This window comes from Chenopodium quinoa, unplaced genomic scaffold (genome assembly GCF_001683475.1).
Source record: "Chenopodium quinoa cultivar QQ74 unplaced genomic scaffold, ASM168347v1, whole genome shotgun sequence".
NCBI lineage: Eukaryota > Viridiplantae > Streptophyta > Magnoliopsida > Caryophyllales > Amaranthaceae > Chenopodium > Chenopodium quinoa.
The window spans coordinates 912,766-936,232 of NW_018744955.1; the positions used below are offsets into that span (position 1 = coordinate 912,766).

Below are 23,467 nucleotides of genomic sequence, written 5' to 3' on the forward strand. Positions count from 1 at the left end.
CATATATTATATTAATATCAATTATTATCTAGTTTTTATTTATTAATAATTAAAAATATTATTAATTAAAGGGGTTTATATGCTTTTAAAAATAAAAAATTAAAAAAATAAAGGTTTATATTAATATACTCCGTACCTATTTAAAAGAAGCGTTTTAATTAAAACAAACAAGGCAATAGTGTATAGTATGTATTGAATCCAAGCATAGGATTGATTTTTGGATGATAGTGAGAAAACAGAAATTTTGATATAGAAAATGCCGTGGTTTTCATGTCTATGTGCTTTATTATGGGTTTATTTTGTTAGGCAACTGATTTTTAATTTTTAAAGGAGGCGGCTGAGCCTATGATTGAAAATGGTATTGGCAAGTGGCAACCTTGGTCCAATAATATTATTTTTATAATTTTATGTACTTCATTTATTAAAATTGTGGGGAGATCGCATGTAGCCACTAGTTATCGTGCGCGACTATAAAATGCAACGTGGTTCATAACTTGGCAACCCCATATTTTTGCCTCAATTCCCACGTCGTCCCTACACAACTATCTTTCAGTATCCACTTTCCTTCGACTCTATATTTAATTTGAAACGGCTGAGTAGTTCAAGCGTTTGTTCCAGAGTTGCTCTTTTTGTAGCTGTGAAAATGATAAATTTTCATAAGGTTTTTCAAAATTGAAATTGACATTGTCAACAAAGATCGTGAATTATTTTTTTGTTTTTCCCTTTGGTTAATTTTTCGGCAATTGGAATACTAATATAATACCCCCTTTGGTATTTTGACTTTTATGGATTTTTTTTAAAAGGTTTATTGAATTTGTTAAATATAGATAGTGGGGTATAAATTAAGGGCATGTTCTCATAGACTGAACTCAGGTGAACTGAGTTGAAATGAATATTTTATAAGAGAAGGAAATTAGGAGCTGAACTGAAATGAGTTGAACTGAACTGAAATGAAAATAAACGTATGAGAACATGGCCTAAGGATGGACAATTTTTATAAATAAACATGCGTAAAAAGGATGTGATTTCTCATTTCATAATTGACTAGCTTAAGAAGGAATTAAAAGCATAATAGAAGATCGAGGAAGAATGAGAAAATACAATTCAAGGTTAGGGGTCGTTTGCTTCACGCAAGGTAAACAGAATGGAATGAACAAAGGCCAAAGGGAATGGGAAAATAATGGAATGAAAGTACCTTATATTCTCTATGTTGTTTGTTTTAAAAACAAAGGGAAACAATCCCATCAGTCCTACCACCACAGAAACCATCCCACAACCATCACACAACCACCTAATTCATTCACTTTCCACCTTTTCCAGCCACCATTCGTCCTCCAAACCACCCATCGCACCTCCCCCGCCATTCGCTGGCCCCTGCGCAGCTCTCCCCTCCCCCGAAAATCAGCCGCGAGAAACCCTAGAAACATCCCTTCCCCGATAAACATCCCAGTCGTTTTACAGTGAATGAGAAGATTTTTTTTTTGGTTTTTACGGGGATGGGGATAGGGTTTCGGGAGTGCGGATGGCCGACATGGGAAAGGGTGGTGCGATGAGGGATGGGGGAGAGAAGGTGAGTGGTGAGTTGGTGAGGTGGTTGGGCGTGGTGCGGGTTTCTACTAATTTGGGTAGGTAGGAGGGTGGTGGTATGGTCGTGTAGTGGTGGCTAAGGAATGAGAATAGAAATACCTAGGGGGTAGAAAATCAATTTAGAAGGATTTGTAAATAAACAATAAAAAATGTATACTGTTCATGGTAGAACAATGCACATTTTTGGTAAATCACTAATGGTATAAGTGGTTTTACCATGAACGGTGTATATGTATTTACTTTTCCATTTATTTACAAGTTTGTCATTTCACTTTTAATGGAATGCCTAGTCGTATTCATAAAAACTTATTAAGGGTATTGTCGTCATTTAGCTCAAGACTCACAGCAAAGAAAGCAGGGAAAGCATGTCCTTTTCCTACGGAGCAAATCTGAGTGATAAACTGCTAAAATTCCAGCATTTAAACTGAAGCACAATTTCACTGATTTTACACAAAATCAACCTCGATTTTCATGGAGAAAGGCACTGCTACGCCACTCACTAAACCACTTCGATGCATCGTCAAGCTCGGTCTTTTTTCTCTCCTCCTTTTATTTCATACTTTACTCATTTTAATTAGCTTTATTCATGTTAATCATGGACAATGAACTAAACTAAGATGGGAAGTGGGTTGGTTGTGTTTTAATCCGATTGAGATTTGTAAATGCCTGATTAGTTTAGTTGGTTAAAGTCTCGGGTGGGAATATGAGAGTACCCACAAATTTGGGTTTATAACAAGAATAAGATGTGGGTTTTTGAAGTTGGCATGTTTGATCAGTTTAAATGCTAGAAATGAAATATGGTATTTTGTGTTGGTTGCTATGATTTCTAAGAAATTGATTCAGATTTTTTTTTAGTTGTCAAGTTTAGTGGTAAATTTGTACTCAAGACTTAGGATTGAATCCCACCTACATCATTGAACTTTTTAGGCTCCGTATGCATTAATTAAATAGATTTATTCGGTTAAAAACTAGAATAGGATGTGTGTTTTTGAAGTTGGCATGTATGGTCAGTTTAAATGCTGGAAATGAGATATAGTATTCTATGTCGGTTGCTACGATTTATTAAAAAATGATTTAGATTTTGTTTGTTGTCAAGTTTAGGAGGTGCAGCAATTACTTGCAAGAATGAATTGGAGAAGATAAATGAAGAAAATTTGAGAGCGGTTTCGATACACTTGAGAGAAGCAATGATGTCTGGTGAAATTGTGGATATGGATTGGAGTAAAAGGCCTGAGAAAGCAGATGTTTCTGTAGATGTAGATGGCATTTCAGATCAAATAACATTGGAGTCCAGCAACTTTGTTGTTGTTCATGGAGCTGGTTCGTTAACTCGTTTTGATGACCCTTTTGTTTTGGATGCATTATTCAACTGGAAGACTTGATTGTTGCCATTCTATTTATATTTAGTAGCTGATTAGAAATGTTGGCTATGTTGCATCTTAAGTAGGTTGAATCAAATACAGATTATTCTCGAGCCTTGACCAGTATATTTGAATCTTGATTACTTGTTTCTGTGTGTGTTATAGTTTGCTTTGATCATTTATGTGGTTGAACTCGATTAAGCTTTCACCTGTTTATAGAATAATGCCTTGAGGGGAGAAAAGGTATGAGATCTGAGATATCATTGAAAGTGAACTAAGGAAGGTAGATGAGCTGTGCATTTTAATATCCGAAAAGTCATCTGAAATCAGTGGCATTTATCATTGGGAAGCCTGTATAGTGTATAGTCTTGGTAGATTGTGGTTTGTGACAAGCTAGTGGACCAGAAGTCATATGGTCTCTGTGCTATAATGCAAAACTGGTCATAACAAGAGACATTTCTTCCATATTTCAAAACGATTAACTCAGGTTTTAGTAGCTGTGCATTTGTTCTGTTTTATTTCGACATTGGTGAGGTGGATTGTAGTGAACATCTATTAGTTATAAAGTTCATTAAGTATTGTAATTCTAATGCTTGACGTAGTGAGCTTTCATATATTCTATGTGCATGCCTCTTTGGTGATCCTAAGTACATGAACCTTCCTGCTTATCTAGGCTCATTCGGTCATTTTCAAGCCAGCAAATCAGGGGCACACAAGGGAGGATTGGATCAGTCTCTTGTCAAAGCCGGCTTTGTTGCGACCAGAATTTCAGTAAGTGTTGTTGAATTCCCCCTAAATTTGCAGCAAGATATAAGTTTGTCCATTAGTTTGTAATTGCTAAATTCTTGAAAAAGCTCAGTCAAAGTATAAAAACTTGTGCCTGATGTGGCTATCTTTCTAAGCTGCCTTGACTAGCGCATTTTAAAGCTTTTCATATGGTGGTTTTTTAAGAGTATCATTAGTTTATTTTTTACAGGTCACATCACTCAATCTTGAAATTGTGAGGGCACTAGCTCGAGGTAAATTTAGTGTTGCAGTAATTTCAATATATCTTGATTGCCTTTTATTTTATGTTCCTGGTTAAGTGGAGGTGTATATATTAATCTACTTTTTAAGAAAAAAAATCGAGGGAATGGCTGGAACCATTGGAAATTCTATGAAAAGCTTGGATATTGAAGTTTATTCATTCTGTACCAGACTTGTAAGTATTAAAACCTTACAATAGAATTACACTCTTTAATTCGTGTGGTTTAAAACACTCCGTTTCCAAAAAGTTTGAAACTGTAAATAAACATTGATACCAAGAAGAATACTGCTTCTTGATCTGTGCTACCTATTTGTTTGGGAGGGAAAAGTTGTTGGATGGCGAAAAGGGATTCTCGTTTTGCAAATTAAACTATATTTGCTGCTCTTGAGTTTGTTGCAAAACACTTAAGCCTCAAATTATTTTACATACATCCATATCTTCAACTAAGTGCTTCATATAAGTACTTGAAGGAATATTACGTATTTACGTATGTGCTTGAGTAAAAGATATGGTGATTAACTAACTTGCTGCTCTATTACAGAGGGTATCCCTTCAGTTGGAATATCTCCATTTTCGGGTGGATGGACAACGTTTCAGAGAAATGTTAGTGACTATTGATAATGTCAATTTTTGTAACTCATATGCTTTTCTCCTGCAAACATACCTTTAGACATGAGTACTCCATAAACCTAATTTAATCAATGCAGCATTGTATATACAGGTTGCTTCCGCTGATGTCACAACAGTGGCTAAAACTATTGACTCTGGTTTCATCCCTGTAAGTCCAATGTTCGTATGCTGTTACTGTGCCAAAGATAACACCAACAAATAGCATTTTTCTTCTTTGACATGTAGTTGTTGGTGTATTCAAGCTGCCATTTAAAAATCTTTATTGATACATGCATGACCATTAATATTGTCTTGATTACTAGGTCCTGCATGGGGATGCAGTGCTTGATCATTCACAGGTTTGTCATCATATGTCTAGCTCTTTACTTTACCTGTTTAAAATAATTTTCTTGTGCTTGCTTACATGATTATACCTACAGGGTTGCACAATTTTGAGTGGGGATGTTATTATACGGCATATTGCAGAGATCTTGAAGCCTAAATATGTTGTTTTCCTTGTATCCCTTTTGTTGGTGTATATCTTTTGTGAAGATGGTCCACTAAAACTATTGCGTAAAAGGTTTAAGTATGAAATAGGTATTTGATGCCAAAAATTTTCTGTTCATTAGCTTTGTTTCCATCAGATCTTGAATGTCGTCTCCCTTCACTGTGACATTTTTAACATGTGTTGTTGATCAGTAAATGATTAATCATCTGAAAACATAGTTACCTAATGCTCTAGTATGAGATTGGGTATGATTATGCAGTTCACTACCTAATATGTTAATTTAAGCCAAGAATATACCACTTGATTAGCATTGTTTCAGCAAGCAGTTCATAAAAGTTTTCCTATACAATCATTTATCAAGACAGATGTTTTTGGTGTATATGACCGTCCACCATCAGAACCTGATGCAATGTTGTTAAAAGAGATAGGTAAGCAGTCTCTGGGGGAATGCACTGTTCTGTGACTTTTCTCAGTTGAAAGTTTAGATGTGAGTAATCATTATGATGTTTCTACACAAATGCATGATCTATTTTAGCTTCTAACAGCTGTCGATGAAGAAGGAAGTTGGCGTGTTGTGAATCCGGCCCCAAAATCTATGAATGAACAAGGTATATGATTTGCAGATGATTTAATTTCTGAACAATGCTGGAAAGATAAATTCTCAGTGCTTTGGAATGTTTCTGAGTATTGACTTATCATGGATCATATTATAGAATGCTATACAACCATTGAAAATTATATAATTCTGTTAGGATCCTTTCATCTCTTTCTGTGAATAGTTGAAGCCTAATAAACTACACTGAGGATCTGTAGAGTTATTTAATGCATGAAGGAATTTGAGAAGACATCAGTGGACTGAATAATTGAACGCTGATTCCTGTTTTTTTATTTTTTTGTCTACAGTTCAATCTTATATTATTTCAAATTTTCATCTAATTGAAATATATGAAGACAGTTACTACTCAATATGCAGTGCATACAGGCAGCTACTGTATTTAATGAGTTCATCTTATCATGAATCTGTAACAGTTGAGATCCCTGGTTTTTAATCAACCATAGTGCTTGGTTTTAGTTGCTTTCCTGTTTACACTATATTGTGCTCTTACATAGTAGTTGCAGATGATAAGAAATTGCTGTAAATAGACTAATTGAATGTCTGTGGGAGGAGAGACAAGGGTTTTGGGGAACATGACCTATTGATAAATTCTTCTGCACTTATAAATGAGTCAGGGGAAATTTCACATTTAGCCCCTATGAAGAATAAAAAGTGATATGCTTCTCATCCAGTTATTGTGTAATACAGTTGAGATAACTGTTGCTGCTCATGATACAACCGGAGGCATGGTGACCAAAATTTCCGAAGCAGCAGCTATTGCAAAACTTGGTATTGATGTATATATCGTAAAGGTAAACACTTCTTCCCACTTGTGAGATTCTATCTAAGCCAATTGAACATTTTCCAGTGATTATGAGTAAAGCTTGCTGCAAAAGTCTCTGGAGGGGGTAGTGAAATCTAATTTTGAATCTACCTATCTTTCTCATTGTTATAAACTACCCAAAAGGGCCAAAACCACAAAACTCTTCTCCCTCCCCCCCCCCCCCTTCCTTCTCTTCCAAATATGGGTTCCCAGGGGTTTGAGAATCAATATTGGCTGTAACTTCTTTGCCTTTAACTCAATATCGCAAGTGTTGTCGTTTGAAATATCTTTGTCTGCTGCAGGCAGCCACAGATCATTCCTTGAAGGCCTTAAAAGGGGAAGTAAAAGGGAAAATTCCTGATGATTGGATGGGTACAGCCATCCGTTTTATGAGAAAATAATTATCAACAGCTTGTCATGTGCATCAGAGACAGCATAATCATATATAATCCGTTACCTCTGGTAATCCCTGACTACCATATACCTAAGCATAACATCCTTGACTCTGTCTGCAATTTCATAACTCATAAATCAGCGAAACTCACCATTTTTGGACAGTAACCCTTTTTGGTATTTCCCCTATGTAACCCGCAGAAACTGTTTGCTTTGCTAGAGGGAACCATAGCATGAATCAATAAGCATACAGAGTGGATTGTTTTTATTAGGGTCATCAGTTTATTTTTTATGTTACATTTAGACATGACAAGTTTTAGATCTCATCTCAAAATACTGTTTTTGTCTCTTCTGTATCAAACTATAGCCACAATTGAGTGAATTAATGTTCATTACAATTTGTTGACATTCTGAAGTTTTGTAGATTTTGTTGAAGTTAAGTTTTTATAGAGCATTCGAGCATAATGGACTTAAAACTAAATCGTTATAGCAAAGTAAAAAAAAATTATGTGAATGGAGAAAGTGCTACTCTTTGTGGAGTATCAATATTGATATGTGACATAATGAGGGACAAAAGTTATGTTTTAAATGTAGAACCTGACTTATCAGTGTTTGAATTTACGCAGTATAAAATTCAAAAGAATCATATTAATCAAGTTAATGTTTGAAAATTGTAATTGTAAGTAATATAGGTAACAGGTGTAAAAAAATAAAAAAAAATAAAAAATAATAAAAAATGAAAGTAATTTTTTAAATTCATGAGAAAATATATGGTAGGAATCACATGAAAGTTGTCATTCTTAGAGAAAGCTACAGTATTCTGTAGATACAATAGTCTTTGATGTGCTTGATTATATCTGGACCACTATAAGTTTATAGATTTCCCTGAGCCTGGTCATCTTCTTTCTTCTTAAGGAGGAGCTGCACAAACCCTTCAAGTGCTTCATCAATGTCATCGCTTTTCATCAGTTCCTCTGCTGCTGCTGCAGGGGTAACTTGTACCTCTTTGATCAACTCTTCAATCTGAGTGAACAAAGGGTGGCTACTGATGTTGAGATAGTTAGAGGCTAAAACTGTAAACCCACCAAAAGTTAAATAAGACAAATGAATGTGCATGTCCATTCGGCCTGGTCTTATCAAAGCTGGATCAAGCCTCTCCTTGTAGTTGGTTGTGAACACAATGATCCTCTCATCCCCACAACTTGACCACAGCCCATCAATGAAGTTCAACAGCCCTGCCAGAGGTAATGAATGGTCATCTTCTGAGCCTTCATTATTGTAGTTTATATCTGCAGTGCAGTCTTCATTAATACCACTATATGCCTGATGTTGCCTGTTCTGCAACTTATTGGTGCTGCAATCTATGTCCTCGATCACTATTATGGACCGATTGGAAGTGGAGACCAACAATTGCCTAAAATCCAAGTTGTACCTCATCTTGGAGAGGTCAAAGTCATATATGTGGAACTTTAGATAGTTTGCCATGGCAGCAACCAAGCTAGATTTCCCGGTCCCTGGAGGTCCATGCAGCAAGTAACCCCTCTTCCAGACTTTACCCACACGGCGATAAAAATCCCTCCTCCTCGCAAACCTATCCAAATCCGCAATGAGTGCCCTTTTAACCTCGGGCTCCATGGCTAAAGTGTCAAATGTTGATGGATGTTGAAGGTTGATTGATGACTCAGAATCATGGAATTCCCCGAGCTGGTAGAGCTTAACTACTCTGTTTTCTTCATGGATTCTTTTTGCAGTTTTTAACACAAAAGGAATGTATCTCCCTAGAACCTTCTCCTTGTGTTGTTTGTGAAAATTCAACTCCATGGATCTATGCACTTTCATTTGTGATTCCTCGCTTCTGATCAGCATCACCCACCTCAATGTGATCCCCTCAAAGGAATCAAGGATTTCCTCCCCCTTGTCAATGCTGACCGAGAAGTCTTTATCTCTCACTGCTTTGCTCAACTTTAGCCGCTTATTCGAGTGGTTGATTTTAGTGCTCAAGTAGGCCTGGGCTGCTTCATATACTTGGTTCTGCGTGAGCCCGTCACATTGCTCATCAATGCTGAGTGTCAGGATTTCTTTTTCTGTTGAAAGAACTTGGAATAGTTTCCCAAGTTTCGTAACAAACTTTTCTTGGAGGTTTTGAGGGATTATTTGGTATGTGATGCTTTGGAATTCATTTAACACAGTTTTCACCACCATCACTGATGCTGCAAAAGCTGTATAGGCTGATACTACGGATGTGGCCGAAGGCAGATTTGTAGCCATGGGTTTTAATGCTTAGGTGTGATACTACTGATGTTGCTTAAGGCAGTTTTTAGGCTAAAATATATAGGCTCCACTACAAACAGAGAAGAAAATGTGAATTAGAGAATTAGTTTTGTGAAATCAGAGTCCAGTAGCTAGACAATATATACACTACTAAATTATAGACAAGAAAAAGCTTCTGTAACAAGACTTGCATAAAATATTACTCGTATTAAGAAATTAATAATGTAGAAGAGAGGTTTCAAAGCTTCTCTAACAAGATTTAATTTCCATCACCTGACACCATAAACAAAGTCAACTATGTTTGCAAGTATCTTATTATTATTTTTAATATCATGCTGTGTTTTGGTAACACCTTTGATAAATGACAGGTTACCACCCTGCTTGTTCTTTCATGAAGAACTGGGTTGACTGCGATTTCTACTGCAGCTTGGTAGTCGAGAACAAAAACACTTGATCTCATGATACTGCAACTGCAAGTACCTGAGAGCTCTCTTGGAGTCTTGGTTGGTTCATAAATCGACTAAGCACCTGGACCGTGAAGCTTATTGTCAGGGCTTATACTCTTATTGCAGTCAAGTAGATCATTTTGTCAAATTTTTGATAAGCTTCTCTTTTCGGAAGAGGTTTATGCCTCTACACTGAATTCGTTGCATGCATCAATTGTGCGTGTATTACAGTTGCATAACCTGACATAATCATCTTAGAAATGATGGGTTTAAACATGAACCTATAATATGTCCTGTTATTATACATTCTACAAATCATGTTGAACATAATCTAGTTGATGTGAACAATTAGGATTTCAAGTAGCAGTACATATTTAAGGAATAAATACTCTTAACTTCTCATCTGAAAGAGAGATACAATGCTCTAAAGATGCAGTGAAAATTTTAACTGTGCTAATTGATAACTTCTGTACCAATTTGCATTTGTAGATTTTCCTGAACCTGTTTGCCTTTTTCCTTCTTAAGGAGGAGCTGCACAAACCCTTGAAGCACTTCATCAATATCATCGCTTTTCATCAGCTCCTGTGCAGCTTCTGCAGGGGTAACTTGTACCTCTTTCAACAGCTCTTCAATCTGCGCAAACAAAGCATGGCTACTGATGTTGAGGTAGTTGGATGATAAGATCTTAAATCCACCAAAAGTCAAATAAGACATATGAATGTGCACATCCATTCGGCCTGGCCTTATCAAAGCCGGATCAAGCCTCTCCTTGTAATTGGTTGTAAACACGATGATCCTCTCATCTCCACAACTTGACCACAGCCCATCGATGAAGTTCAACAGCCCCGCGAGTGGTACTGTTTGGTCATCTCCTGAACCTTCATTAGTTTGCCTGTTATGGAACTTGGTATAGCTACAATCAATGTCCTCGATCACTATTATGGACCGATTGGTTGTGGAAACCAAAAAGCGTCTAAAATCCATGCTCTGCTTCATCCTGGAGAGGTCAAAGTCGTAAATGTGGAACTTAGGTAGTTTGCCATGGCAGCAACCAAGCTCGATTTCCCGGTCCCTGGAGGTCCGTGCAGCAAATAACCCCTCTTCCATACCTTTCCGACACGGTGATAAAACTCCCTTCTGTAATAGACTAACTTATTGCAATTATAATTTAAGACAATTTGCAAGAACCAAGGCTTAAACTTGAGTATTTGATTCACTGATGATTGAATTACAAGGGATAGGCATAACTTGAGGTTATGAATCTCACAGTAGCTTGAGGCCACAAGTCTCTCATGTATTTTCACTAATTTCTCGATAGTCTCTACTGTCCCCTAACTACAATACATATACTCAAGACTTAACTAGAACATGTGACATTAATTAACTAAAATAGAAACCCACAAAGGTTATGATTAAAGGAGGCTGCCTTCTTTCCTCAACTTCCCCTTAATTGGCCTTGTCCTGTTGTTCATTGTTCCTTCTCACAATTGACCCTTGCTGCTGCCCCTGTTTTGCGCGCCTGGAGTACACCAAAAGTGGTGGTTGAATTGGTCCGATAGCTTTGTTGACCTTATTGACCCGTTCCATAACATCACCCCCCCCTGTGAGCTTCACCTTGTCCTCAAGGTGGAAGGAGGGAAAACGCTCATTGACTGCATCGAACTCTTCCCAAGTAGCATCATGCGCTGGCAAACCCTTCCAAGTGAGCAGCACTTCAAGCACGAAAACAGGTCCTTTCTTAATGGTGCGCACCTCAAGTAATTCTGCTGGTTCCACCAACAATTCCAAGTCGGGGGAGAGTTGGGGTGGAATCGTGGGCGGGCAGGTAGAGTCCCCTAATGCTCGCTTGAGTTGTGAGATGTGAAACACGGGATGGATCTTGCAATGTGGTGGTAGTTGTAGTTTATAAGCTACTCTGCCAATGCGCTCCAAAATTTCAAAAGGCCCATAGAATCTGGCAGCCAACTTCTCAAATGGTCTCTTCGCAAGTGATTTCTGACGATAAGGTTGCAATTTAAGGAACACTCTTTCCCCAATCGAAAATTCCTCATCCTTCCTTTGTTTGTCCGCGTAACCCTTCATTACTTGCTGGGCTCGGTTCAAATTCAATCGTAGCTCGTCCAATATCGCATCCCTCTCCATTAACATTTCTTCAAGACTGCTAACCATGGTTTGACCAGCCCTTAAACGCCACAGCTTGGGTGGATCTCTCCCGTAAACCACTCGAAAAGGTGTCATCTTAGTAGAGGTGTGGGGTGAGGTGTTATAAGAATACTCCGCCCACGGGAGCCATCGAGCCCAACTCTTTGGTTTTTCCGCAATGAAACATCGCAAATACATCTCCAGGCTCTTGTTCACGATCTCCGTTTGACCATCGGTTTGAGGATGGTAGGACGTGCTTCTTCGGAGATGCGTTCCTTGCAATCGAAACAACTCCTTCCAGAATATACTCATGAAGACTCGATCTCGATCCGACACAATGGATGCCGGAAATCCATGAAGTCGGACAACTTCTTTGACAAAGAAATCTGCTACTTTGAGGGCGTTAAAGGGGTGTTTGAGACCAATGAAATGGGCATACTTCGACAAGCGATCCACCACTACTAACACCGCGTCGCTTCCTCGGGATAAGGGAAGACCCTCCACGAAGTCCATTGAAATTTCCTCCCAAACAGCCTCGGGAATAGGGAGCGGTTGGAGCAATCCCAACGGCCTCTTAGTGATAGTCTTGCTTCGTTGACAAACATCGCATTCCCGAACAAATTTAGCCACATCTTTTCTCATCCCAACCCAAAACCAATCGGCGGTGAGTCGGAGATAGGTCTTGAGCTCACCGTCATGGCCACCAATGGGGGTACTGTGATACTCCTGCAAAAGTAAAGCAATATATTTTGAATGGTTAGGCAATACAATACGATCTTTATAAAAGAGTCTATCCCCTTCAATGTGAAACCCTTTAGGCCCTTCTTTCCCTTGTTTCAAGCCCAACATAATCTGGCCCAATCCTTTATCATTCTCCAACTCCTTCTCAAGGTCAGTCCAGTCCACATAACAAGAGTGAACTAAAGACCCAAACTCAACCACTTCATCTTCTTTCTTCGTCCCCTTCACTGGTTTGATAACCAGAGCTTCATCCTTGCGTGACAACGCATCAGCCACCCTGTTGGCGGTGCCCGGTTTATACTGAATGGTGAAATCGAACCCCACGAGTTTCCGAAGCCACCTCTGGTATTCACTACTCACTTCTCGCTGCTCAGTTAAGTACTTGAGGCTCTGCTGATCCGTGCGCACAACGAATGATCGACCCAATAGATAATGGCGCCACTTCGCCACCGCCAATGAGATAGCCATTCACTCCTTCTCATAAATCGATTTGGCCCGAGCTCGCACCCCCAAGAGTTTACTAAAGAAAGCAATTGGGCGATCTCGCTGCATCATTACTGCCCCCAATCCGTATCCGGAGGCGTCGGTTTCCACCACGAAACCTTCGCGGAAATCGGGAACAGCCAGGACCGGGGCTGTGGTCATGGCGGTCTTTAGGTTCTGGAACGCTGCCGTGGCTTCTTCCGTCCATCCGTAATTTTCTTTCTTCAATTGAGCCGTGAGGGGGCCGGCAATCTGAGCATAGTGTTTGACAAACTTGCGATAATAACCCGTTAATCCCAAAAATCCCCTAAGCTCACGGAGATTCCTCGGGGTTTTCCACTCTACAATGGATCGAATTTTATCTCCATCCATGGAAACTCCCTGCTTCGATATGACATGACCAAGATATGCAATTTCACCCTTCCCAAATTCGCATTTCTTATAATTTGCATATAATTGATTTTCTTCCAACTTTTGAAGGACCAACTGTAAATGATGGACGTGCTCTTCCGCTGCCTTACTATATATTAAAATATCATCGAAAAAGACCAAAACAAACTTCCTTAAATATGGCCGAAAAACGTCGTTCATAAGTGATTGAAACGTCGCCGGCGCATTTGTGAGGCCGAAAGGCATCACGAGGAACTCATAATGCCCCTCGTGTGTCCGGAAAGCCGTCTTGTGAGTATCGCTCGGTCGAACCCGGATTTGATGATAACCGGATTTCAAATCGAGCTTGGAGAAAACCGTTGCTCCATGTAACTCGTCTAATAGCTCATCAATAACCGGGATTGGATATTTATCGGGAACGGTTTCCTTGTTGAGGGCCCGGTAATCTACACAAAACCTCCACGAGCCATCTTTTTTTTTCACGAGTAAAACCGGACTTGAGAAGGGGCTAGAAGACGGTTTGATAATCCCGGATTCGAGCATTTCCCGGATAAGCCTTTCAACTTCATCCTTTTGAATTTGTGGGAATCTATATGATCTCACACTAATTGGGTCGACCCCATCTTTAAGAACAATGGAATGCTCATGGCCCCTTTCTGGTGGCAGCCCATTAGGCATATTGAAGACCCCTTTAAATTGGCCCAAGACATTCATCAAGTAAGAAGGTGGGCTAACTTCAGTTGGGCCCATTTCTTGTGTTTCAGCTTGGTTGAATTCGACCCAAAGGCCTAACTTCTCTTTTTTAAGCACCCTCACCATGGCCTTTAACGAAACTTGGGTCTTTTCGAGAGTAGGGTCTCCGGTAAGGGTCACCGGCACACCTCCGATGTTGAACTTCATGATGTGAGTACGCCAATTAGTCACCACCGGACCTAACTTCTCGAGCCATTGAACTCCTAAAATTACCTCGGCACTCCCTAAAGTGAGAGGAAAAAAATCCTCAATAACGGTGATACCTCCCCTCAATTCCACCTTGACTCCCTTACACACTCCTCTACCACGAATTGTATCCCCGTTTCCTAAGGATACCGCAAATTCCCCACCTTGTGAGATGGGTATGGCCGCTTGCTCGACTACCGAAATAGCTAAAAAATTATGAGTAGCCCCGGGATCAATCATCACCACTACTTCTTGCCCTTTTACTACTCCCCTCAACTTCATCGTTTTTGGGTTGTGTATCCCGATCACCGAGCACAACGACATGCCTCCAACTTCTTCCGACAGGGTGTCACTTCCCAACTCCGGCCCTTCGTCCTCCAACTCGACTTCACCCTCCGCGACTAACAACACACTAAGCTCCTTTCTCTTACAACGATGCCCTACACCCCACCTTTCATCACACTTAAAGCACAACCCTTTTGTCCTCCTTTCTGCTAACTCACTCTCGGTCAACCTCCTCGTAACCCCGGAAACACTTTGACTTGGGCCCGACGTGGCCCGGCCCAAATTCACGGACCCTTGGGACTCAGGAGCCTTGGGCCAGGGTTTGGGCGGCCCACTGCTGCTGGGTAGCCCGTAGGAAGCTATGAGGCCTCCTTTACTGAAGGTTGGGTTGCCTTGCATTGGGCCAGAGTTTGAGGGCCCAGCCGTTGACCCACCTCTCCAATTACTTAATGGCTTCTTTCCCAGCTGAACCCGATTCTTCTCTTCTATTCTTCCTGCCATTTCCATGGCTCTTTCAAGGTTAGGCGGGTTGAGGAGTCTCAGCTCCGATTTCACTTCCCTGTTCAACCCGTGGATGAATTGCCCTAGCATGATACTCTCCGGCACGTCCTCTAGCGGCGCCGCCATCTCAATGAATTTCCGACGGTATTCTGCCACCGACCCCGACCCTTCTTGCGTCACCGCCAGCCACTGTTCGTGGAGCGTTCCCGAGTGGGAAGGTCGGAATTCGCTCAAGGCCCTCTGCTTGAGGTCCGGCCACCCATAAAAAGGCCGCCGCTTTTGCTCCCACTGGAACCATTTCAGAGCGGCTCCATCCATCGCCACTACCGCTACCTCCATCTTTTCCTTCTCCGTCAATTTGTAAAAATCAAAGTACATTTCGGCCCTCGCCGTCCAATTATCGGGGTCTGACCCGTCGAAGAGTGGCATCTCCAACTTCCGGTGCTTCCAGTGACCGCCTCCGCCACCGCCGCCGCCCTCTCCGGCTCCTCTCCAGCGCCAATCCCCTTGTTCAAAGTGCGGCCAGTCTTGCTCTTCGTACGGCTTCTCTCTACCTGGCGTGAGGTTATTCCCCCCACCCAATCGCGGGCTGTTCTCTTCCACCACCGGAATAGGTTGCTGCATTCCTTGTGCTTGAGGTTGCCTCGTTTTCTCCAGTTCCTCCTGCAATTTGGTGATCTTCTGGCGATCGATTGCGGCTTGTGTATCGACCGTGGATCGGAAGCGAATCAAACGTTCCTCCACCTTATCAACGGCGGCTGTTACGTTCTCCTCGGTTTTCTTCCTTTCCTCCGCGATTTTTTGTCTCTCCTCCTCCATGGCAGCCCTTACGGCTGCTGTTACTGCTCGCGACAGGTTGTCGTCCGGGGTTTGTAGTTTCTCCACGATGGTAGCCATCTGGGCTTTCAGGTCTGCCAGCGTTCCCTCCAGGGCGTCCACCCTCTGCGAGGTGCTGTTTTCCATCTCTTTTTTTTTTTTTTTTTTTTTTGGCTTAAAAGGGGGGTGGTGGATTCCGGTGACCACGGCCGCAGGACCACCGCTCTGATACCAAGTTTGTAATAGACTAACTTATTGCAATTATAATTTAAGACAATTTGCAAGAACCAAGGCTTAAACTTGAGTATTTGATTCACTGATGATTGAATTACAAGGGATAGGCATAACTTGAGGTTATGAATCTCACAGTAGCTTGAGGCCACAAGTCTCTCATGTATTTTCACTAATTTCTCGATAGTCTCTACTGTCCCCTAACTACAATACATATACTCAAGACTTAACTAGAACATGTGACATTAATTAACTAAAATAGAAACCCACAAAGGTTATGATTAAAGGAGGCTGCCTTCTTTCCTCAACTTCCCCTTAATTGGCCTTGTCCTGTTGTTCATTGTTCCTTCTCACAATTGACCCTTGCTGCTGCCCCTGTTTTGCGCGCCTGGAGTACACCAAAAGTGGTGGTTGAATTGGTCCGATAGCTTTGTTGACCTTATTGACCCGTTCCATAACACCTTCTCCTCACAAACTTATCAAGATCATCAATGAGTGCCCTTTTAACCTCAGGCTCCATGGCTAACGTATCGAATGTTGATGGATGATGGAGGTTGGTTGACGACGGATCATCAAAGGGATCTCCCATCTTGTAGAGCTTAACTACTCTGCTTTCATCCTGAATTTTTTTAGCTGTTTCTAACACAAAAGGAATGTATCTCCCTAAAACCTTCTCCTTGTGTTGCTTGTTGAAACTCAACTCCATGGACATCATGTTCACTTTATGACCCATATGTCCTTGGGATAGCTCGTCGCACACGAGCTTGACCCATCTCAACGTGATCCCTTCAAATGAATCAAGGATCACCTCCCCTTTGTCAATGCTGACTGAGAGGTCTTTATCTCTCGGGGCTTTGCTCAATTTAAGGCGCTTGTTCGAGTGGTTGATTTTGGTGCTCAAGTAGGTATGGGCAGCTTCATAGACTTCGTTCTTGGTGAGGGAGTCACAGTGCTTGCTGATGTTAATGGTCAAGATTTCTTCATCTGTAAAACGAATTTTCAAAAGTTGGCTGACTTTCACAATCATCTTTTCTTGAAGGGTTTGAGGGATGACTTGGTTTGCGATGTTTCGAACTTCGTTGAGCATTGTTTTCACCACCATTATCGACGCTGCGAAAGCGGTGTAGGCTGATAATATAGAGGTGGCTGAAGGCATATTTGGAGCCATGGAATCAATTGATGGAGAAGAGCTATACTGTATTTCTTGTTTTGTTTTTAGGCCAAGAAATGTAAGGTAAAACTAACTCGTGACTTTCATACAATTTTAACAAGGCATTTCTCTTAATGCACAAGGCTTAAAAAACTACCGCGTTTTTTTCGTATTGTACGTAAATAGTACATTTGATTGAGTTGGAAAGTGTTCTTTCTAAGTTGGAAAGGTGTCATTAGCTTTGTTTTATCCGTCTTCTTTTGCAGATATTGCAGACATTGCAATTATTTTTTTACCACATATTTTTCTACAACACTTCCTGCTTTAAGCTGGCTTCAGGAAAGCCTCTAGTTAACATCACTCAATGAAGATTATCTAATAATTTATTAATATTATACCGTTATAAACCAATTCAATTTAATAGTCCAAATGATTTATTACATTCTACTCTCTCCATCCCTTTATTAGTTATAATTATTCGACGAGTTATGCAGTATAAGATTTATTTTGATCCAATTTGGTTGATCAAATACCCATTATATTTCTCCCCATTCCCTACTTCCCATCCAAATCAGCTGATTAGGTTCTTCAGTCTCCACATTACCAATTCAAGAACAATGCAACCCTTTATGCTCCCCCTTCAACTTAGCTTCAAGTGATGGATTAAAGAAGTTGGAACTCCAACAAACACTGTAGTATCACTCCCACTAGATCTACAATTAATAGAGAATTTGACATACTAGAGCCAAGATCTCAAGCAGCCCTCCTAAAGAGAACCAAATCTAAGCTGCTATATCACGCATGACAATACCGTCTACTGAAAGTGATCAAAACATTCTTTTTTCACAGGAATTAAATCTTCCTACTATCAAAAACCAACATAGGGAAAGCTCTTTGTATAGAATTTACCTCAATATCCATCATTAGACTGAAGGCTGTTTCATGATTCTGATTACACATTTGTATGAGAGCTACGCCTACCAAGTACCAACTAGACTGAACAGAGAGAATAATAATTTATCTACTTACAGTCACTTCAACAACAAGAAGGCCTTTTGTGATAGTGGTATCATAGTGCTGGATCTCAAACATATCTAACAGCAGAAACTTGATTCACAAAATGCAAAAGATATCATATAAATTAATCCAATATCACACCAGTACATCATTAACAGGAAATATAAGGTAAAAATTTGATGATGATAACAAGTCAAACATAAAGAGTTATGATGAGGAGCTAGCATGAGGCCCCATGACAGAAGTCTTTCCCAGCATATTCTCAAACACATGGAATCTGAGTAAAGCTAACAATATCAATATTAATATATTTCATTCAACGCTCTAGCGCGTCAGGCAACTTGAACCGATCAGAAGTAAATTACTTGGGTCCAATATCCTTGAGACCACAGATCTGTTCTTCTCCCATGGCACACTGTACACTCACAATCAGGTCTTTCCCCTCGGCAAATCCATCCTTGATCTGTTAAATACAAAGCAATACAGATTATTTTAGCAACTATTATATGACAGTTTAGACGACAAAGGATTGATACATTAATCATATCATATATTAAAACAAGTACTCGCAGTTCATTTCAAATTAAAGAGTAGTGTGTGGCATTCAAATTTGTTCAGAAATATAAGAACCAACGCAGCAAAGATGACGATGAGCTAGTCATGGAATGTGAAGCATGTAAGAATTTTATGACACATATTGCCACAAAAGGAAAAAATAAACCATGGCAGCTAGAAGCTGTTTGGGTCATTCTAAAGAACAATGACACCCAAGTTGCAAGAAGAATAGTTGTAATCAATAAACAGGATGTAAAATATAGGCTATTTAACATAGTTGTGAAATTTTTGAAGAACGAAGGATAGAAAGCTTGATAACAAAAACAATTATCAGACCATTAAAAAAATACTCCCTCCCAAAATTTAGTTGTCTATTTCATATTGGGTGTCCCAAATTGTTGTGCCTCTTTATTCTCTTTCTATACTTAGCTTACAATGTTTGTATCTTTCACATATAAAACACCCAAACCTTTCTCCAATTTTTCATGCCAATGGTTACTTTTTTCCTTTCCCATATAAAATACCAGGTTGTCTAAATCAATAATAACTCTAGTCATATATGACAATAATAAGTATCCGTTGGTATTTTTCGACCTCATGTTGGTACAATAATTTTATTGTACCAATATAAGATCAAAAACACCAATAAGACTATTGGTAATTTTAGATCTCATATTGGTACAATATCATACCAACTAAGATCCAAAAGTACCAACGAACACTTATTACTGTCATTTATGACGAGAGTAATTATTGGCGTGGACTTCTTCGTAAAATATTCCTATATCCAAAACTTCATTAAAAGCATGTTCGGTTTACCATTAAAAGAAAAACAGAAAACAGTGCACATGATACATCCCACCAGATTTTCATGCTAACAAATGACATCAGATGAAGCATTGTCTTATGGGAAGACACGAGTATTAACAAGCACAATGAATACTAATGAAAATAGCAGTGTTGGTATACACAGACCTGCTTCAGCAGAGCTTCATCAGTTGGCAGCTTCAAGTCATCCTTAGTGTCACCACTATCAGTCAGCAGGCTGACCTGAAATATTATTTTGGTTAGACACACCCAAATATTGGAGATTAAAGCCAAACAAAATCACATTAGCTACTAGTGTACTTACAAAACCATCCTCAGTTATGTCAAGGAGCTGATAATCAGTACGAGTGACATGGGGAACCTGCAAAACATTGATGAATTCCATTTAGTTCAAGGAAAGGACAGTATAAAGAAGAAAGAAGACATGGATAGGGTCATACATCACAATTGTGAGAAGATGGAACAATATCCTCAAGCTTCTTCCCATTGAAAATATCAATACCAACAAAGTTACATTTGGCATGTCCGTGCTTGCCGGTCTTAGAAGTGGATACTTCAACAACCTGCAATATCAAAACAAATATTGTGGTGAGTAATTTGATTTCAGTTAGCATTCTGACTTCTTGCAATGCTAACAGAAGTTCTAAACTTTGATGTTATACAAAAATTGCTCTTGCCAACAAAAAGAGACACGGGAACACAAGAACCTTTACTAAAAACCATTGACAACCCTTTTGATTCTCGTCCCTTCATCTTCAAATGACTAAGAACTAACCAAAATTAAGAACATCCAAGGATCACAGAAAGAAAACACACAGTACAGTCAAAAGATTCATTCACGTCTGCACATCAACAGCTCAAAAACTTTATCAACAGCCATCTCCGGCGTGAAAAACCTGTGCCCACAATTGGATTTCATCGAACATCAATAACATACAGCATAAACAAATGAATGTACTTGTATATATTGTTTCCCGTAAACAACACTTTCTAAAAACATGCTAATTAACACAATAAATAACATCTCATGTCATTTTTGTTTCTCCCAAAACAGGAGTAATATTTATATTTTTCAACTCTCCAAAAAAATCGAAATGCTTTCAAAACCTTGTAAATCTAGCTGACTGATTTCCTACGCAACTAAAATCCCTCATAAAACTATCAAGGCAATCGATTTCTAAGAAAAATAAAATAATCTCAACCAAAAAAATGAGGACTTTATAAAAAAAAAACCCAGTCTTTTTCATATTCAACTGAAATCCCTAACCATATTATCAGGAATAAAAAAAATATATAGAAATCAGACTAAAACACAATAAAAAGAGGGAAAACCGCAGCAGAAATCGAAAGAGCAATCATTATCATACAAAAAATCTGACAAAAACCCTAGAATCCGAGCTAAAAACAAAGTCAAATATTAAAATGTCACTCTTTGACATGAAATTTAACAAAAAAAAAACCCACAAAATCAGAGAAATCAAGGAGAAATCTAACCCTAAATAATTGAGAAGTATACCTTGCAAGGACGATTCTTGATGACTATGTAACCATTCTTACGGATGGTACCGGCTTGCTGAGGAAAAGTCTTGGAGGCTCCGGCATCAGCCTTGGACTCGAACTGGTGTTCTTCGTCAGACATGATTATGGCGTCGTACCAGTTACGAATCGAGGAGAGAGAAAAGAGAAAACCTAGACGAAGATTGAAGAGAGCCGTCTGCGTTATATGTAAGCGACTCACTGCCTTTATATGTGGGATTTTGCCTCTGCTTGGATGTGGATAGACGCATTTCATTCATCGATTTCTTTTTAAAAATAAAAATAAAAAATGCTCGAACGGTCACACTTATCGATGTACAACTTAAGTGCGGACTATTAGACATTAAAGCCTATTCTGATTTACTGAACTAAGCTGAGCTGAAGTGAACTTAACTGATTAGAGCTAAACTGAAATGAACTGAATAATTTGTGAGAGAAGGAAATTAGGAACTGAACTAAACTGATTGGAGCTGAACTAAATTGAATTGAACTGAATATTTTATGGGAGAAGGAAATTAGAAACTGTACTGAACTGAACTGAAAATAAGCTGAAAAGAACAAGCCCTTATTTTAATGAGGTGTGAGGTCGTAAAAAGTTTCAATAACTTCAGCTTAATTTCAGTTTACTTCATTTCAGCTCCAATTAGTTCAATTCAGCTCCAATTAATTCAGTTCATTTCAGCTCCTAATTTCCTTCTCTTATAAAACATTCATTTCAACTATATTCAGTCTAGTTCAGTTCAGTTCAGCTTCAACCAGTTCAGTTCAACTCAGCTCCAATCAGTTCATTAAATGGGAACATGCCCTTAGATAAGTTCAGTTCTAATAAGGTGAAAAACACACCCTAAGTGCTTTCTAAATTTGTTTTTCAAACTTGATTGTGCTCACCTTGACTAACTTTACCATTATAAGCCATGATCACCCATACTTTCTCCATTACAAATAGATCAATGTCCATTAAGATATAGACAATTGCTTATGCTTTGTTAGCAAATAAGCAATAAATAGGAGTGCCCATCGACATGCAATGTTCACATTCGTCTAGTTTCCTAAAAGGCTTGTGTCAAACATCGTTGATAGATCAGAAGAGTACGTTGTATGATCCAGTTAGAGCTATCAAAAGTTGACCCGATCCGAAATACCGACTCTAACCCGATTATTAATTGGCTCATCTGACCCGAAAAAAGGGTGACCTAAACCCGACCTGAAACCAACCTTAGACCCGAGTTGACCCGAGTATGTAAGACCCGAACTCGAACATGAACTGACCTGGAGATGACCCGACCCGAATATAACCCATAAATTATTGACCTGAACCGAAATTGACCCAAACCCGCTTTAACCAATCAAAACCCGAATTTAACCCGACTTGTTACTAACTTGACATAAATTCAACCCGACCCGTTCCTAACCCGGCCCGAATTTCACCCAGCATGTTACAAGCCCGACCCGAAATCAACCCGACTTGTTATTACCTATCCAAATTCAACCCGACTTGTTATTGACCCGACCCAAATTTTACCATACCTATTACTAACTCGACCCAAAAATTCAACCCGATCTGTTACTAACTCGACTCGAAATCAACACGACTTGTTATTGACCCGACCTAAAGTCAACCGAAATTGTTCTTGACCCGATTTCAAATCACCTTAAATGCAATTTAGACCACCTTATTATTGTTGATCAAAGCATTTTGTCTAGAGAGACCAAGTCGGTTCAGGCCAACAAAAGAAAGGAACATCATCCTTTAAGAGTTAAATATAGTATATATTTGTTGTATGGTCAAATGAGATAATTATCTTCCTAAATTATAGACTATATATGGTTCCCTAGTATACTGCCATAAATATTATAGTAAAGGGAAATAATTAGCTTGAAAAAAATGATAATAATCTATTTATAGTTAGTTGAACTCGAATATGACATGACTTGGAAATGACTCGACCTGAATGTAAACTGTAAATTATTGACTTGAACATAACCCGACTTGAATTCGAGAATGACTCGACTTGGAAATGACCCAACCTGATTATAGCCCTCAAATTATTGACTTGAAAGGAACCCGACTAGAACCCGAGAATGACCCGACTTGAAAATGATCCGACGGATTATAACCCGCAAATTATTGACTTGAACCGAACCCGACTCGAACCCAAGAATTACATTATCCTGTTTTAACCCGTGAAAACCCGAATTAAACCCGACCCAAATGTAACTCGACCTATTATTA

The 23,467-nt window shown here is 39.4% G+C and overlaps 3 protein-coding genes and 1 pseudogene across 6 annotated transcripts; 1 reads left to right on the plus strand and 3 right to left on the minus strand.

The window, feature by feature from the left end:
* Positions 1-1,917: 1,917 nt before the first annotated feature.
* On the plus strand, positions 1,918-10,228 carry LOC110706388 (glutamate 5-kinase-like). Of its 4 annotated transcripts, XM_021884313.1 has the most exons (14): positions 1,918-2,116; positions 2,689-2,907; positions 3,622-3,719; positions 3,925-3,967; positions 4,517-4,578; positions 4,697-4,753; positions 4,908-4,943; positions 5,025-5,102; positions 5,454-5,520; positions 5,638-5,700; positions 6,396-6,499; positions 6,813-6,972; positions 9,543-9,797; positions 10,146-10,228. In XM_021884313.1, the coding sequence occupies exons 1-12, from the start codon at positions 2,059-2,061 to the stop codon at positions 6,909-6,911; spliced, it is 984 nt and encodes a 327-aa protein (XP_021740005.1). In that variant the 5' UTR covers positions 1,918-2,058; the 3' UTR covers positions 6,912-6,972; positions 9,543-9,797; positions 10,146-10,228. The 4 variants fall into 4 exon arrangements, with proteins under 4 accessions (XP_021740005.1, XP_021740003.1, XP_021740002.1 ...); XM_021884311.1 differs by lacking the exon at positions 10,146-10,228 and having other exon boundaries at positions 9,543-9,980; XM_021884310.1 differs by lacking the exons at positions 9,543-9,797; positions 10,146-10,228 and adding an exon at positions 7,819-7,915.
* LOC110706386 (AAA-ATPase At3g50940-like) lies at positions 7,774-9,533 on the minus strand. Its single transcript, XM_021884309.1, has one exon. The coding sequence runs from the start codon at positions 9,169-9,171 to the stop codon at positions 7,777-7,779; it is 1,395 nt and encodes a 464-aa protein (XP_021740001.1). The 5' UTR covers positions 9,172-9,533; the 3' UTR covers positions 7,774-7,776.
* On the minus strand, positions 10,056-17,543 carry LOC110706387 (annotated as a pseudogene).
* An 863-nt stretch (positions 17,544-18,406) lies between these two features.
* Positions 18,407-21,438, minus strand: LOC110706389 (eukaryotic translation initiation factor 5A). The gene is made up of 5 exons (XM_021884315.1): positions 21,215-21,438; positions 20,139-20,261; positions 20,003-20,059; positions 19,846-19,920; positions 18,407-18,778 (listed from the first exon to the last, which is right to left on the minus strand). The coding sequence occupies exons 1-5, from the start codon at positions 21,335-21,337 to the stop codon at positions 18,677-18,679; spliced, it is 480 nt and encodes a 159-aa protein (XP_021740007.1). The 5' UTR covers positions 21,338-21,438; the 3' UTR covers positions 18,407-18,676.
* Between the last annotated feature and the right edge of the window lie 2,029 nt (positions 21,439-23,467).

Coding starts and splice junctions, on each gene's coding strand:
- LOC110706388 (XM_021884313.1), top strand. CDS start 2,059: ATGGAGAAAGGCACTGCTACGCCACTCACTAAACCACTTCGATGCATC. Junction 4,754..4,907: donor TTGACTCTGGTTTCATCCCT/GTAAGTCCAATG, acceptor CTTGATTACTAG/GTCCTGCATGGGGATGCAGT. Junction 6,500..6,812: donor TTGATGTATATATCGTAAAG/GTAAACACTTCT, acceptor TGTCTGCTGCAG/GCAGCCACAGATCATTCCTT.
- LOC110706386 (XM_021884309.1), bottom strand. CDS start 9,171: ATGGCTACAAATCTGCCTTCGGCCACATCCGTAGTATCAGCCTATACA.
- LOC110706389 (XM_021884315.1), bottom strand. CDS start 21,337: ATGTCTGACGAAGAACACCAGTTCGAGTCCAAGGCTGATGCCGGAGCC. Junction 20,262..21,214: donor TCAAGAATCGTCCTTGCAAG/GTATACTTCTCA, acceptor TTGATATTGCAG/GTTGTTGAAGTATCCACTTC. Junction 20,060..20,138: donor CATCTTCTCACAATTGTGAT/GTATGACCCTAT, acceptor AATGTTTTGCAG/GTTCCCCATGTCACTCGTAC.